Raw genomic sequence first — 17,260 nt, forward strand, 5'->3', positions numbered from 1 at the left:
AAACATTTTGGGGGACAGCGGTGAGGTGAGCAATTTCGGCAAGCGCCAGGTAAGTGGTTTTCTCTTTTTTTTTATTTCCCCTCGTCGTCTGTCGACTACCCTCCACCCTCGCTCTTACCTGCACCGACCATCACTAGGCAGAAAACTCAGGGACCGCCCCTGGCGGCAAAAGCTCTTGCTATGTCACTGCCTCACACCTCTTCGCATTGTATTGCTGTGGCCTCAGCTTTGCCCCACTTTAGTATCATCGCCCGCCAGCATGCTATCCCTGGAAGTGCAGAGGCATTCCAGTACATAGCTATTAGTCTGAGCCCCAGCAATAGTGCGATATTGATGACGCAGGTTGTGCCCCCCCCCCCTAGTCCTGCTGCACTTGTAAAGGCTTAATACACAGCCAGTCATGTAGTCAAGGTCAGTGCGACCTGTTGTAGTGGGCAATATATTTGTGACTTCTGTCCAAAGGTTGCGGCCCATCGTGCAGCTCCAAAACATGTGGAGAAGATCTGCACCAGCTGGCTGGCAGTGTGGGCAAGCTGATGAAGCTGTGGGTTAGTTTTTTTAAGCCTGGCTGTAGTGAGATATGCCCTATGTAGAATATTGTGTTGGATATGTTGGAAGCGGGTATTTTGGGAAACCTTCAGAGACTATTGCACTATTCTGGCCCATTCCTTACAGGTTAAGGCTCCCTCCCAGGCCTGTCTATGGGGTCCTGTAGCGTGTGAATTTGTGCTTTGGTCAGTCAGAAAATCAGCCGATGGCCTTCGCCCATCATGTGCATGGTATATATCAGTGGGTGTGGGTCAGGCACAAACTGACAGAAAACTGACACAATGAGTCAACAAAATTCCAGATTCTGGAAAATATACAAAACATTGTTACAGGTACAATAATATGTATGCTCTACAAAAAGAAATCTTTTGGCCCAAAAGCTATAAAGCCTACCTGCCGAAAGGCTCTATGGTTGCATTGAAACATCTTACGTCTTACAAATTAGAGTTGGTTACTAACACTGAGGGACCTGCTACTCTGTTACAGTTTCTCTTAATTACGATAAGCTTGCTTATGAATTTTAGAGGACTCTTTTAGGTTTCTTTTGAAATTGTCTTTTTGTAAAGTTGCACTGTGACATATGTTTACATATGCATCTATATTTATATAATATTGTTATCTTGTTATCTGCCCATATCTTCAAAAGGAGTATGACAACCACTGTGACTATGTTTAAGAACACGATGGCCCCTCTATTTCTGCAATTGAATTATTCATTCTGGGCAGGAATCTCTAGGAGAGTCTGAAAATTACATCGCTGGATACCAGGGTCATATTGTAACCAAACATCACTTATCCCTAGATTTGAAGACAAAGGAGCAGGCTAGTTTGTCAGCAATGCTGGATATATTGGTTGCATTCTATTCAGTGAATTATTAAAATCTCAGACTTTCCTCTGTTGCTCAGGCCGACTAACCTGCTCGTGACTGGTTCACGCCGTTCCTCTCTCACTCTCAAAAAGCCCTAGAGAAATTGGAAGCCTCGAGGTAAGAGATGTGTTTCAAATTTAACAACACAAAAAGAGAGGTAATTATGCTATGGGCCAAAAGTAGATTTACCCTACTGTCAATCCCAATCTGGATAATCCATTTGGCCCCTTTAACCAAGCTCAAAAATCTTGTGATTATTTCTGACATGACCCAATCCCTCTTAAGTTAGTTTTGTAGTAAGCAGTTCCTACCATCCCCATGGTGACTGAGAACTATATGCCTGTCTCCCATACCGCCCTGGTAATAGGCGTGGCCATTAACTCCAGACTGTAGACCTGCAACTCTCTCTAAGCAGGAACTTCTGCAGGGCAGGCCAATCATCTGCACAGGGTACAAAATACCAGCATATGTTTGCCCTCCACTGGCTCCTAGACCATTTTAGGATTAACTTCAAAGTGGCTTGTGTGATGATCAAATGCAAGAATAGCTTTGACCCCCAAAATCTCGCTCATCACATTTCTACCCAAGCACCTCATAGTTGAGCACATAACTTGCTCTTAGTCTCAAACTTCTATTCAATGAATGGAAGGACGTTTCTTTACTAAGTCCCCCTCTATGGAATTCACTACCTGCTCACATCAGGCTTATGATTAACTGTGTTGCCTTCCATACTGCTCTAAAAACACGCCTATTTTGAGTGTTCCTAATGACCAGGTTCTAGAGACCATCTGCTTGAGTAGTAAGCGCCATACTAATGGAATTATTGATAGACAGGTTATACAGTTCATTTTCATGACTTACATTATTTGCAAATTATGTGTGACCTACTAACGAGGAAAGAAGTGCATGCATGCCTGAGGTAAACATGCTCCTCTATAGGGCCCCTTAGTCTGATATTAGGTGCCATTCTGGCCATTTTGTGGCATCACTGAAGAAAAGGATAGGAAAAGTCCATGCAATTCCCACTGGATCAAGAAAGACTTAAGGCTCAAGCAATGGCTTAGGAATGTTACATCCTATTTTATCACATGAGGACTACCATGGCTCAGACCCTCTGCCATACGCTATAAAGTAAAAAAAAGAAATATATGTACTTAGGCATCACATTCTTTGAAACACACAAATTTGTTGAAATATAAAAGAAGGGCAAAGAGTGTGTTAAAGTGGTTAACTTAGAGAGAACAGGCACGTTTAGAAGCAGCAACTTAGCTGGAAAACAGCAGCCATGTTCCAGCATGGATATGTAAGCATTTTTTCGATACAATGAAACTGGGTTTAGAAACAGGTCAATTTAATTGTCAGCAGAATAGTTACCTGGCCTGCAGAACAAGCAAGTGTATCTGCAAAGCTGGAATTCCAGCTATGGTCAGGAGTCAGTAAGGGGACAGCCTTTTCCATTGCTAGGGTATGGCAGATGAGGATCTCTTTCAACTATTTAAGACCTAAGATGCCACAACATCAGGTCCAGACTTTTCAATGTATACCGATGGGCAATTTTTGTCAGAGGACATTTCTTTACACCTTTTCCCTAATGATGTGGCTAGGCAAGACATCGGGGGTGAACTTATGCAAGCGTCCAGAATAACAATTTTCTGGTTACTGAGACAAAAGTCCTTTAAGTCAGTGCAAAATCTAGTTTCAAGACTTCAACCATTACTATATATCTATAGTGAACACAATGAGGTCTACTTTTAACAAAGAATGAGATAACCTTGTTAGAAAGTACAAGCACAGCAGATAGTCATGTGAAGGTTGGAATAAAAAAAAGAAAACAGATGCCAATTGTTTGCTAGACTTATAGACTTGAGGTTTATTCATGTATATTGTAAGAGAAATGTCTTTGTGGAACAGAAGTATATTTCCCGATATAATTCCACTGGAATTAGGTGATCAAGGAAGATTGAATCACCAAATTACTTACATATGGCACTGAAAACCAGAGCCTATATCGCTAATACAATGTACATTTCACACAAAACAAATATTTAAAGAAGTTAGGAATAATTCATATAAATCTGAAAATCAAGATGAGCTAAAAAAAAAAAAAGATACCATCCTACAACTATGGAATCTGTACATTACATTTTGTTCTTGGATCCATTTTCTACAGCATCCAGTAATGTATCAACTGAGAAGTTGCAGTAGCACCATAAAGAACGTGAACTTCAAAATTAAAATTGAAGCTTGCGCCAAAACATGTTTACTAAAAAAAAAATGGTGGGGCTTTTCCATTGACTGTAAAAGACCATTCAACAAAAATATGGCAACACCCATTTTAGACAAATTGAAACTTCCAATATTTTTACATTGGAATATTTAAAAAGACAATGTAATTAGTCCTTCCGGCAAGTATGGTCATGCTGAATATACAACTTTCAAGACTCTTGCTACAGTAAGAGATGAGACAATCTTTAAGAGAAAATGTGATATGACAACTAGTTAATTAGTAGTACCTGTTCCGCCCAACCTTGAGTCTTGCATGTTGCATGATCAAATTCTTTCAAAGGATCTTCAGCAAGAACTAGGCCTGATTTTTCAGTAAATCTTTGAATAACTGCTTTTCTGTCCTGTGAAAACAATGAATCAATTAAGTTTGCATTCGATCAGTAGTTTTTACTGTCTTAAGAAGCGAGGCTGTTCTGTCTTGTGGAAAAAACAACAGATTAGTGGTTCAACACTCTTACACCCAAGAATGAATACTTACGAGTTATAATGTTTTGCTGCCGATCAAATGAGTGAGCTATGCATATTATTGGTTCTGATACACTCCAATCTTTTCAAATTTGTCTTCTCTGATGCCTACTCCAAAAACACACACAAGTGCCCCTGGCAACTGTGCTTTAAATGCATGTATGATCATACCATTGACAGCTACTTATGAACATTTATCCTATCCTATGGTTTAAGTGTTTTAATAACTCTTGTAATGGATTAAACAGGCAGTAACTCTGTGTTAGTCCACATTAAATATCAGAAGCACTGACCTTTGAAAAGGCTCTAATTATGTCTCTAACAGAGAGGATCTTTCAGAAGTCGAGTAACTAATGTACTTTCTTAACAAGGAGACACAAAAATCATAACCAGCTTATAACTGTTATATGGAACTGGTCTTACAGACTTAAAATCCCAATTGGTTCTATTGTATGATGTGGGGAATGACTTGATTCTCTAAAACCTTTGTCAAAATCATTACCAGGATCTTACAGCCTCTGCTGATTAGTAATATGTGTGCAGTTCCCAAACTAAGTAGGTAAATTGGCAGTTTTAAAATAACAGAGATAATGCAAATCTCAATGTTTAGCAGTCTCTTCCGCAAAATCAAATTCCAATACTGCAGGAGGCAAAATTATGGCCATGGATAGTAGAATTATAAAAAACAACCTGGTGACAGCTCATCCGACGCAAGTACTTTTCCAATATTAAAAGAGTAGGTAGCAGCTTGAATTATTCCATGTAATAATTATATATATAGTTTCTAGTTATATTCAACAAATAGTCTTTAAAGTATACCATGGAGAAGAACATTTGGTATGTTTATTCACAAATTCATAAACCCTTTCCCAACACATGACTACTTTTGACTTGTTTGGAAATGCTTTCACCTTTTGTCTGAATCACCGTAATTGAGTTTGACTGCTAAACTGATAGTCCAAAGGTTTACCTTTCGAGACGTGTTAACAGTTCCTGTTGGTAATGGTTGCAGGCCACGCTTTGAGGGTACTGGGTGTGGCTGACTGAACACAGTATGTATCGTGAAGCTTAGGCTATGTTTAGTGGGTACTGACGGCTGAGGCACAAGGTGCAGAACAAGGCTAAAGGCCACTTTCTGTGCTAAGGGACCCTTGAGATCGTGGCAAATAGATGTATATGTCAAAACGTGAACAAAGGCATTTGCTTACAAATATAACCCAATACATTTAGGTGTAATGAAGATCTTAGTCTATCATATCATGAAATGCTTGCCAAAGTGATATGGGACCTTTCTTAATTAGCACCTGAGCAACAATGCTTGAACTTCTGCTATGATCTAATGGTGTAACCCAAGAAACACACCCATCAGATCCATTCCTGCATATTTGTGGTGCAATACTAACATTGGTCATCAACCTCGAATACCGATACCCTAAAGCTGAATTTCCAACACTGTTCTTAATTCTCTACTGTTCAAGCATGATTTTGGCATTCAGCTAAAACTTGAGAAATATATATTAAGAGGAATTCTAGCATATCTTTTGCCAGCAAACGGTTATAAAACAGTAGACTCAGGAGTTTGCAGAGCTGATTACTTGAACTACATCTTAAAAGTACACAATATTTTAGGTTCCCTTTAAGAAATTCAGGTCTTGGGTTTCATTTATTTTTTAATAGGCTCTGTTGTTTTCTTGCTCAAAATTAATAACTGACAAAGTCAATAGGTCTCACAATTTTAAATAACTCTGTCAAAGATAGTAGGTCCCACTTGAAAATAACAATGAAAGTCTGACGTATTACTTTTGCTGAAGCTTGTTACTACAGATCCTGCAAATCAGACACAAGTTCTTCCTGCAGCAGGACTTATCAGCTATCAGAGATCCAAAGAGTCAGATACCTTCCTTTCCTGTAGTAGGCTGTAGTATCTTAGGTCATTAATAAAGGTCACTAAAGAAGTTACTTACTTCTGTAATACTCTTTCTGTTGAATACTTTATCTACCCACAGATTACTCACCTTCAGAATTTGCCCCAGATTTTAGGCTTGATCTGGAAACATTTCATAGCAGTCCTCAGGTAAGGACCTAGGTGGCACCAATGTCAGTTTCATGGTTTGACTCTTTCTGTGCAGTGAGATGCAGAGCACAAACAACTTGAGGTACCAGTGTTCAGAGCTCTAATTTGGGACCCTTTTAGATGGAAAACAAGACCATTCCACAGAATGGGGAGGCAGGAGGGCAGTGAGGAGTCTGAAGTTAGATAGAGTATATGCCCGCAAGAGTGATACCAAATTCTGACAGCAGATTCCTCACGATTAGACTAAATACCACAGCAGTGCTTTGCAAGGCGAAGGGTCTATGGAGTGGGCTCAGACCAAAAGGTCTTGCAAGGCCATACGGGCAAAATGCTCTTCCTGCCAGCCCAGACTGTCAAGGCAGTGGCAGATCGGCCCGATCCCAAACACTAAAGGCATATCTCGTGCGGGTCCTTACTGACATCTGTTTTCAACAGTCGTGGCATGGTTTGAAACCTGTTGCTTTAGGTGGGGACATTGTTCCCTTGCACACTGGATTTCATTATTTGAAAGTCATCGAATAACTGATAAAAGAGGAAGTGGAGTCGCAGATCCGTGTTTGATTGCATGGAAAGAAAGTAACTGATGGTGGCGCTTATTTGTGGCTCAGATTTGTCACTTCAAGGCGGAACAAAGGCAACGTGGAGGCGCAAAGCACCACCTAGTGGCCCCACAGAAGCACTGCTATGAAAATTTTCCAATTCTAGTCTGGAGCCTAGGCAATATTCTGAAAGTTGAGGAATCTGTGGTTAGAAGTACTCATCAAAAGTCATACATAAGTGTTCTGAAACATATTGCAGTACCATAAGCTGCTATTAGAGGTTGCTGGAGACAGGCTGCCCTTGCTGTATAAAGGCTTTAGTACTTTAGGGCATTACTAGAGGTCCCTGAAGTCATAAACAAATGTTTTCTGAACCAGGATTCCTTTTCTGGGCGAGGGTGAAGTACAGGAGACTGTTAGTCACATTAAGATTCTTAGTTAATATCGGGCACTAGTACACAACAACAAGTGAGGAATGGAGAGAAAGTGAGACAGCAGAGCACAGGGAGTGAGGAAGTGAGTTGCAACAATTGCATTCACTGCCATCTGCTAAAAGACAAATGCTAATGTAAAAAGAAAAATAATCACCTAACATTAGCAGTAGAAGGCTACCACTCATTCAATCAAAACTGTCCTTGGAGGGTGACGCAAATCCTTTTCCAGCAGGCTTTTGCAGCAGGCTGCAGTACATAGGTTGTTACTAGAGGTCCCTGGAGTCAGAAATAAATATTTTCCTAGTAGGCTGCAGGACCTTAGGTCATTACTAGAGATCCTTAGCGTCAGACATATTTATTTACTGTAATCAGGCTCTGTTACCTTTGCTTGTTAACAGAGGTCCCTAGTTAGATACAAAACTTTTCTTATCTAGCTGCAGTACCTTAAGGTGTTCCTAAAGGTCCCTGGCAACAGACACAAATCCTCACTATTGTAAGGCTGCTGTGCGTTCTGCAATTACTTAAGGGTGTACAGGTGTCCACCACTGCCCCGTGAACATCAGTATATGACGCAATTATAAACCGAGCAGATGCCCCTGAATTGTTGTTTTGTGGAAAGGCGAATCTGCAAAAAATGACTTTTTTTTTTGGCAGGCCAAATCATAGAGGGGCGTGGGGACGTGACTTCAACATAATTTTGCTTACTCACTTTCGGAAGCCTATCAATTTTCCCTCATTTCCTATGCCCTAAATACACAATTTAATATTGGTTTGTGGTGACGGTCATTATTAAGGCTCTAAATGCCTTCCTATAGGTTTTGGAATTATTCACCTTAAGAATCACAGCTAACACCAGGCACTTGCATATATAAATGAACAATCTTTCTGAATCAAAACCATCAAAATGATCTCATGAATGACTACCAGTTGGGCTTCAGGTCACACACCAGCTGTGAGACATCTACCATACACATTGTCACCACCACAGATGAAGATGATCCCTGCCTCCTGATATTGCTGGACTGTTTGACACAGTTAACCATCCCACCCTAATATCCACCCGGGAGTCTTGAATGGGATTCACTGGCAATGTCCTTCGCTGGTTCTTCTCCTACCTTTCCAACTGACTATAGTTTGTAGACACGGGCACGTCAAGGTTTCCAAATGATTGATATCGCCTGGCCGTCTTTCAGGGTTCCATAAAGTCATCTATTATCATCAACCTCTACAAGGAGACGCTTATTGCTATGCTCTTTGATAAAAGCATCAAGATTTATTAATAACTTTACCTGAATGTCTCTCTGCCTGCACATCATCCAGTCTGGATGTTCAGTGCCTATCTGAAGCTCAATTCAAATAGGACAGAATTCCTGCTATTTGCCAAGAACAATGCATGATATGAACCTTTAAGACTTCAGACCCCAACTTTCACTGAATGCCAAGTCACTTGTATTCACCCTTGACATCACCCACACCCTAAAGAAATTGCATTCTGAAAGAAAACAAAGACCAACTGATATCAGATCTCTCTTTTAAAGAGAGTGAAACACTTTTTCCCGAAACACAACTTCAGAACTGTTGTCCAAGGCCTCATACTCTCAAATGTGTATACTGCATGGCTTCCCAGACTCCACACCGACACCTTGAAGAGCATCTTACACGCCGCACCATGTCTCATTCAGGTCCTGAAGCATTATGATCACATCACCCCCATCCTGATGGCACTCCATTGACTCCCCTTGCCAACCCACATTATCTTCAAAACCAGCTGCATCGTTTACAAAGCCATCATAAACAGCACAACAGAGAGCAGACAAGCTCACCCTCTCTGGTGATTCTTGGAACACCCACAGCCAGGACAATATCGGACTAAGAAATGAAAGCAAGGAGAAAAAAAGGAGCAGGCCATTTCCATCTATGTACCTAGTGTCTGAAACAAAATCCCTATATCCATCATGACAGCCCCAACATTGCTCCAATGTAGGGAAGAGCTGAAGAAGCATCTCTTTATAAAGCACTACATCACAATGCATTAACAGTCCACAAATCGGGTACATCTTCGATCATTCAGTGGTGCTATGCTGATCTTTGATCATGTACAGCACTCGGCTTCCTTTCGGCTAGGAACGCACTATAGAAACACCACATACATACAATAATGTATGATCACCATTTGAGACTCCCAGTAGTACTTCTCTTATCCAGGAGGGTGATTCCATCATCATATACTTTCCTAGTCACAGTGGATAGCACAGTTCTGGCCGACCCTCTATTCCACAATAATAATAAACCTATTTATAGAGCGCATGGCTACTTCAACTGAAATGTCCCAGTGCTAATGTAATCTGATGGCCTAAATGAACAAAGGGTTAAAAAGAAAGCAGGAGCTACATAAAAAAGCCATGTTTTGACCTTTTTCCAAAATAAACGTTCTGTTTTAGCTTGTATGGAGTTCTGTATCATGCTTCGAGTATGGGGTGTTTTGAAGCACACAAGAATCTGTGGAAGGCTATCATTTTGAAAAGCATTTCCTGCTGAGGAGGGTCAGCAGGAATTTCCTCCAATGTGGCACATCAGTTTTGCAGTAAACATTGACGTTAATTAGGTTCTTATTCATGATAGTCTCCTTCTCTTTGGTCACAACTATAAGAGTGGCAGTCCATTCCATCTGGAGGTAACCAGTTTGTAAGGGAACAAAAAACGGATATGGATTAACTGATGCAAAGGCCCGAGTAATCCCTGCAGGTGTGTGTTATATTTAGAATTGTGAGGATAAAGTGCATGGGATCTGTCAGAGAATGAAGGTGGTCATCTGGATACATGGAAATCAAGTTCTCCCATTCTTGGTCCCATCTCAGAACTTTATATTGGGGCTTCTCTCCTAATCCAGCATGCCAGCAGTTCTAGAGCCAGGGCAAACAGGAATGGCAAGAGAGGGAAGGCTTGTCTGCTGCCCCACCCCAATAGAAAAGGATCTGGCAATGAACCATTGACATTTATCCTGGCTGTTGGTTTCATATAGAAAAGTGAGTCCCATGACAGAAACCCTACTCAAATCCCATCCTCTTTAGTATTGTTTTCAAGCAGGGCCATTCAACTGAGTTAAATGCCTTTTCGGCATCCAGGAACAAAATCACTGTTGGGACACTTAGCCACCAAGCCATTGCCACACAGCAATAAGGCAACTCAGATTATGTCAGGGAGATCTAAGGGGTATAAATCCTAACTGATCTGGATTGATTACAGAGTCAATGGCCACCTACAGGGCGTTAGCCAGGATCGTCACTAATATTTTAACCTCAAGAAATATATAGCCCAATAAAGAACACTCATATGGAGATTTTTCCTGCTGGTGTATTAATGCAAGGTTCGGGGGGTGAGGGGGGAGAGGGGAGGGGGTGTTGGGGAGACTCCCTGGCCTTCATGATCACCTGGAGGATAGGGTTTATTATTCTACTCAAGAGATGCTTGAAGAGGTCCAATGTTGGGCCATTCAGGCCAGGGATCCTACAGCTATTCATCTGTGCCATTGCCTCTGCAATTTCTCCCTTCCTCAGGTCAACACCTAGCTTCTATCAGTCGAACAGTGGGGTATTGGTCAGTAAGTCGCACACAAAACTCCACATTTTGTTTGTTGCACGTAGAACTAACTTTATACAGTGACTGAAGGTACTGCACAAATGTGTGGGTTATTCCTATAGTATTTACGGACATCTTCCCTGATTAGTCTCTTATCCTCTGCAACCTTCTCTGTCCTTTCGCTATCCTACACACTGCTGTGAGCTTGCCAGCTTTGTTGCTAACCTTGCAAAGTCATTGTTGTTAGTTAAGGTACTGTGCGGTTGCCCCACCCCCGTTGCCAACAAAACCCTGTACTTATCTCTAAGAAGTGCTATTAGGTGTGCCAGCTCTTCTGAGGGATGATGCCAGTAACCCTGCTGTAGATCCATAAGCAGGTCTTCCATTCTTTACTTCCCCTCCTACCTTATTCTCCTTTTTCCTTTATTTTTGGACATGGCTAGGCTTTTTAGGACAGTTGGGCTCCCACAATATCACCTCAGACTGCACTATACATATATGTTCTTCAAAGTGTAGCCCAGCTGGGGGGAGGTGGGCGCTCAAACTCTGCATAACCTCCCAATGCATCATTGCCTGTGCATCCAATTTTCAACCATTGTTTCTCTTGGCTGATCTCGCCATCACCATACTCGCCATGGGAAAATGGTTTAATCTCCCTCTTGTATCGTATGTTGTGTCTCTGCACTTCCAACTCTGTGTTGCAGGGACAAATAGATAGTCAAACCATGAGAGTGAACTTTCGGCACCTAAAAAGTAGGAGTACTGTCTGGGCCCTGGGTGTGTCTCCCTCCAAATACCTATCAGTCCCAAGGCTTTAACAAAGCCATTTAGTTTTGACCCCTCCCCTTTGTTAGAGTATGGGGGCAGATCAATGTTCTCCTTTGCATAACCAAGTTGAAGTCCCCTCCCATAATACAAAGGGTATCTGGAACATAATTACCCTGTGTCATTCCGGTATAAGTGGCTGGAGCCTCGACAGCAGGTATGCCATTATTATTGCCAAATGTTTGCAGTTCCATTTCCCACCAACTACTGCGTAGCAGTCCATAGGGTCCATCCATGTTAGGTCCACAGCCAGTAGCATCTTACTTGTTAGAATTATCCTTATCCTGACTAAAATTGCCACCCTCATGACCTAAATGTAAAATTGCAGAGTATCAGTAGCTTATAGCTGCTTCGACCTATAAAAGCACCATTATTGACCATCAGGTGCATTTCTTGAGCAACATCAGGTTGGATTTGTGCTAATGAATTCAAAACTGACATCAGCATCTACCTCCTCCCCTCCCCCACATACACACACTTCAGCGTTTGTCCCAAACCATTTACATAGCACGTAATCACCTTGTTATCAAGTCTTCCAGTCATATCCTAGGTTATAGTACCCCAAGTGAGGGACCTCAGTGTTCCCCGTCAACCCTGTGGTGTTTCACCTGGACAACTATGCTCCTGACCAAGGAACTCTCATTTCTGTCAACTCCCCTTATCGCCCCCCCCTTATTATTTAGTGTGCTGGTGTATGAAATACCCATCTTTTCTAATGCTCACGGTGCCTATTGGCTCCTCCCATAACTTGTTCCATCCAAACAAAACCAGAAAAAAACATTAGTGGTGTGCTGTCGTTAATTAATTAACCTTCAGCTCAAAATTGGGGACAGTGTAATTAAGGGTCGGGTTTAAGGGACCATATATCTCACACCCCCTCCGACTTCCTCTCAGCATCATTGCCCAATTTCTCGCTCTTTAGGGGAGGGGTTCACAACCATGAAGAAAGTGCCCAATCCCTATTTTATGTTCACAGTAGCATGTGCCCAGCACTATTCCACCCACTAGTACCTTCAAACACATTGAATAAGTCCACACATCTAATGACTCAGCCTGGTAATACAGCCTATCATTCCTCTGTGTTCTTTTTTTTCAGCCTCCAGAGGCACAGCAGAACCTGCTCATCTCAACGTCTCCACAGCAGATTTGCTTTCCTTTATGTTGGTTCTGGTGTACATCTTCTCTTGCTGGTTTTCTGTCACCTATCTGGGCTCATGTAGTCTTGGGGAACACTTTATTCCAACTCTGCGCCAGCCATCCAGTCAGTTCTATACCTCCACCAGAGTTGTGAAGTAGTAGGACTTCCCTTTTACCAGGATTCATACTGTTACTGTGAATAGCATCATATACTTTACTCCTCTCCGTCACAGTTCTCTTTTGGCTTCATCATAGAATTTCCATTTGGTCTGTGCCGCTTCGTTGAAGTCTGGAAACAGGAGTGCTTGTGTGTTTTCGCTGTGTTTAGGCTCCATGGGTCTGACTGCTTGGAAAATCGGCTCTGTCCCTTTCAAAAGAAAACAGTTTGGAACAGGTTGAACATTATTAGTGAGAGAAGACCCCATAAAGAGTTTGATTGATGGAACCTCTGTTTTCTCACCAACTCCCACCAGACAGCTGTCATTTCTGAATAAGCAGCCCTGTGCATCTTCTGTTCTTGCGGCAAGCCACTGGGCATCCTATTTCAACTGTCTAATATCCTTCTCCAGACTTTTTATAGTGCTTTCCCACCATTTTTTTCCAAAATGTTTGGATACTTTTCTGAGGTCTCTCCATGGCCACTGTGTCAATTTTATGTTCCAATGAGGTCCTGGATTAATAGACCAATGTTAAGACTTCTACGAAAGGTGACCTTTATTTCTCTGGAGGACATCCCTGTGTCAATTCCTTTTCCCTGGGGGTTTCAGTACTCTCTTGCAAAGTTCCTTTAAGGAAGGAGCCCTTTTTCAGCCTTCTGGCTCTGCCCGTTGCCTTTGACTATCGGATGAATCTGGTGAGGGAGGGCCAGATGTAGGAGCGACCACCAACACTCCTTCTGTCATCTGGTTAAGTGAACCCTACGTGGTATTCTGATGGTGTTTAACTGTTGGTTTTGTTACTCTGTTTGTGGAGTGTGTTTAAGCTCCTGCCCATCCAGGTGTGTCCTTGTTCTTGTCCTTGTCCTTCGCTTTTCTGGCAGCACTCCCGTTTACCACCTCTGGATTTGTCTGGTTTGGGCCTTCAACAGATTGCACTTTGGGGATCCTGTTGCTCCCCGCCTCTACAACACACAGCAGGCTCTCTGGTAATGGGCCTGAGTCTCTAGGACACCTCCGATTGGCCCAGGCGTAGTTAGTTTCTCTTCAGTCCACTTCCTTGGCCCCTGCCGAGTTTTCTTATTAGAGGGTCAGCCTACCCACCCCTCCTATTCCTGTAATGGTCTATGCTGTGCGGTTGCACCCCATGCCAACTTACTTACCCTTTGCCTCACATGTCTAGAGGGCGTGAGTTTCCACACCAGGATTCCATCACACTGGCAGATGTGTGGTTCCATCTCTGGGAAGCTCTGCTCTAGTGGAAGATTTATGCTGTTCAATAGGTACACAGGACACCTGTAACTATTGCAATGAATTAAGTTCCACATTCACTCCTCAAACAATGAAGTTGGTGAATTACACTTAGCAGATTTTGAAGTTTATTACTCTGCGTTATAAATGCTATATATAGTAGACAGGAGTGGTGGCACGGTAGATTGTCTAAAAGCCAATCTGGTCTACACAATAGAAAGATAGACCTACTGAAAGGACTACGTGACAGAGCAACATGTGACACACATGTATTACGAATAATACTAAATCTCTCAGCACAGAAACACAAATTAATACCACTCCTACTTCAGATTAGGCTATCTTCGAGGCACAACTTAGTTAATAAGGTCTCTGACACAAGCACTCAATTAGATACATTTAGGAACAGAGAGCTACATTCTCAGTGCTGACATTGAAGTGATTTGTAGGTCAAGAAGTGGAATTTTATTTATTTGCAAAGTTTTATATAGCGCTGGCTAGACCCGGAGGTATCAGAGTGCTTTACATGAGGATCAGCGAGTTACAGGTTGCATAATTACATCAATTACAGGAGTCAAGTATAGACATAGGAGAAAAACATGAGATTACACAATAATATGAGTTATTGGCGCGAAGCATAGCCAAGATACACGTCTTATGGGGAATGAAAGGTAGAGGGGGAATGGTAAACAGGGGTAAGGAATGCTAAATAGTCAGGCAGACCGGCAAGGGAGAAAAGTACTTCAGGGGAAACAAAGCAGTCAAAGTGAAAGTGAGACAAAACCGACCTGAGTATCAGTGAAAGTATACGAAGTGTGTGTGTGTGGGGGGAGAGGCGGGGAGGGGGAGGAAAAGAGGAATAGGTCAATCAGGCGAACAAGGAGCAGACCAGTAGCAAAGAGGATAGGACGAAACCGCCATGATGGAGGATCCACAGAAGCCGATAGTATTATCCCAAAATGGCGGGAAATACAAAATTAAACAAAAAAACAAAGGTAGCTGACTCCACGGTTTCACGCAGGGCTGGGAAAGGGGAGGTAGCCAAAGGAATCCTCGTATCCCTGACTTGGCCTTGCGTCCTTCCAAAGTAGGATGTAGAAACAGCAAAAGTGTAGTATAATTGAATAGCAGAGAGGGGATCCTGTAAAAGGTGGGAGTATTTAAGAATTTTGATGAAGAAAGAAAAACTTTGGCACAACAATAAGCCAACAGTTTCAGATTTTTGGAAAAGTCTTTGCTAAACTGCAAAAAACTGGCCTTATTGTCTTAGAGACAGACCCATTATAGTGTCGCTAGATTGGAAGAAATAACCTAAAGGAGGGCGAAAAGAGAATAATATTGAAACTTAATAACACCATGCATAGTTAGGAGGGGATTAGTTGTTTAAATTCCAGGCTAAATGAGAAAATGACTTGGAATCAGAACTGATGTAGGAACTGCGGAATAAAAGTAGCAGCAAACCAGAAAGATGTCGACTAACGTTACGTTCAAACTACTTCAAGTTAGGATGCAGCATCAGAGTGGTAGGACCCTTAGATTCTTACATAAAACGACCCCCACAAGTTAACAGACTGCCCAAGATGCAACTGTGGTGAGGTAGGCTGTTTTTCATAAGAATACGACAGTGCCCAAATGGACAAGAAAGCTGGATCTAGGTTACAAATAAGAACACATTTTTCCAGATAAGACATTCTACATACTTCAAGGTATATTTGCTAGAAATAGTACCATTTAAAAAACCTGAAACCCTACGTTAATTGTAACCCCTTGCCAAGTGCTAGTTCTGCAAAACCCAACTGAATTCACAGAATAGTTACAAGATTTATGCCATTTTTAAAGAATGCAGTGGACACCAAAATGTTAATTAATCTTTAGGTTCAAAACATCAATTTCTTCAGCCCTGCCTTACATAGACACCAGCATAAAGTCTTTAAGTTTCGTCTTGAATCATTTATTTCTAACTCTCATGCAGACTGCAGCATGGCTGAGGAACAAGAAAGAGGAGATTTTCTTCAGAAACAGCAAAGCAGACATGCGTAACATGTTTTGTAGGGATTTTGCACAGAGTAGGGAACTTTAACTATGTGCATTCTCTAAAGATGAAACTGACACCAGTTCAATTGGCCTTTACACGTGGAGCCAAAAGAGCTTAGTGAGACGAAAGAATAACGCATCATCTGAAATAAGAACTCACTCAATGGAAAACTAACTGAGAAATATGAACACTTAGTGTCTTCCCACCTTCAAATTTACGCATTCTGTAATAACCTGGTGATGAGGCGTGAGTGACCAAGTGGAGGCAGCACAGCACACCATGGGTGGGAAATACTACTGAATCTAAGGCTGTTAGAGGAAATACAGGAACCTTCTTCATCTCAAGAGTAGTTTCAGGTTCAGTTAAATGCCCCAGTGATGAAGATGCACTCATCATACAGAGCACCTCTGGGTGGGAGCAGGCCCCTTCTTGATATTTGGTCTGCCTATCTAGACATGTTACAGGAACTTCAAGGAAAAACACATCACAGACATCCGAATGAGTTGGAAATACCATCAATGGGTTTAGGTTGGTGGGTTTTGTGTTAAAACCATGGTTTATTTCTGAATTTAAAATAGTGCCTGTTAGAAACGGGGTCTCTAGTTGGCAGGGGTATGCACCCTAGCCCAAGAAGGGACCACCGGTTCCATCAGGGTGGGTATCAAAGTACCCTTGACCACCCTCTGTTAGCTTGGCGCAGAGCAGGTAGGCTTAGCTCAGGAGGCACGGTGTAAAGTATTTGTGCAACATACCTCCCCCCACGTAACACAGTAAAACACCACAAATAGACACTACACCAGTGTTTATAAAAATATAAAAATCTTTATCTATATTTCAGGCAAAGTTAGATCAATAAAAATTCCACAGATGTCAGGGGCTCTCATTGGCCAGTCTTGCGGACAGTGTTCGTTATGGAGTAAACAGTTTTACACGTTCTGGTAGTCTTCTTGGGGACAATGTTCATGCAATTGCCAGTTTAATCCTGGGTAGTGGGGAGAGACCCGTGGGAAAGCAATTGTGGGCTCAGAATAACGAGGTCCTTGAAGGTGGGTACTGTCCCCA

General features: G+C 42.0%; 1 protein-coding gene across 2 annotated transcripts in view; it reads right to left on the bottom strand.

The window, feature by feature from the left end:
• LRRC42 (leucine rich repeat containing 42) overlaps positions 1 to 17,260 on the bottom strand; it is a 103,793-nt gene that overhangs the window by 14,162 nt on the left and 72,371 nt on the right. For both annotated transcript variants that reach the window (XM_085602580.1, XM_085602579.1), the window contains exon 6: positions 3,932 to 4,045. In XM_085602580.1, coding sequence (XP_085458706.1) covers positions 3,932 to 4,045 — 114 coding nt within the window. The remainder of the gene's footprint in view (positions 1 to 3,931; positions 4,046 to 17,260) is intronic.

This window comes from Triturus cristatus, chromosome 4_2 (assembly GCF_964204655.1).
Source record: "Triturus cristatus chromosome 4_2, aTriCri1.1, whole genome shotgun sequence".
NCBI classification, from domain to species: Eukaryota; Metazoa; Chordata; class Amphibia; order Caudata; family Salamandridae; genus Triturus; species Triturus cristatus.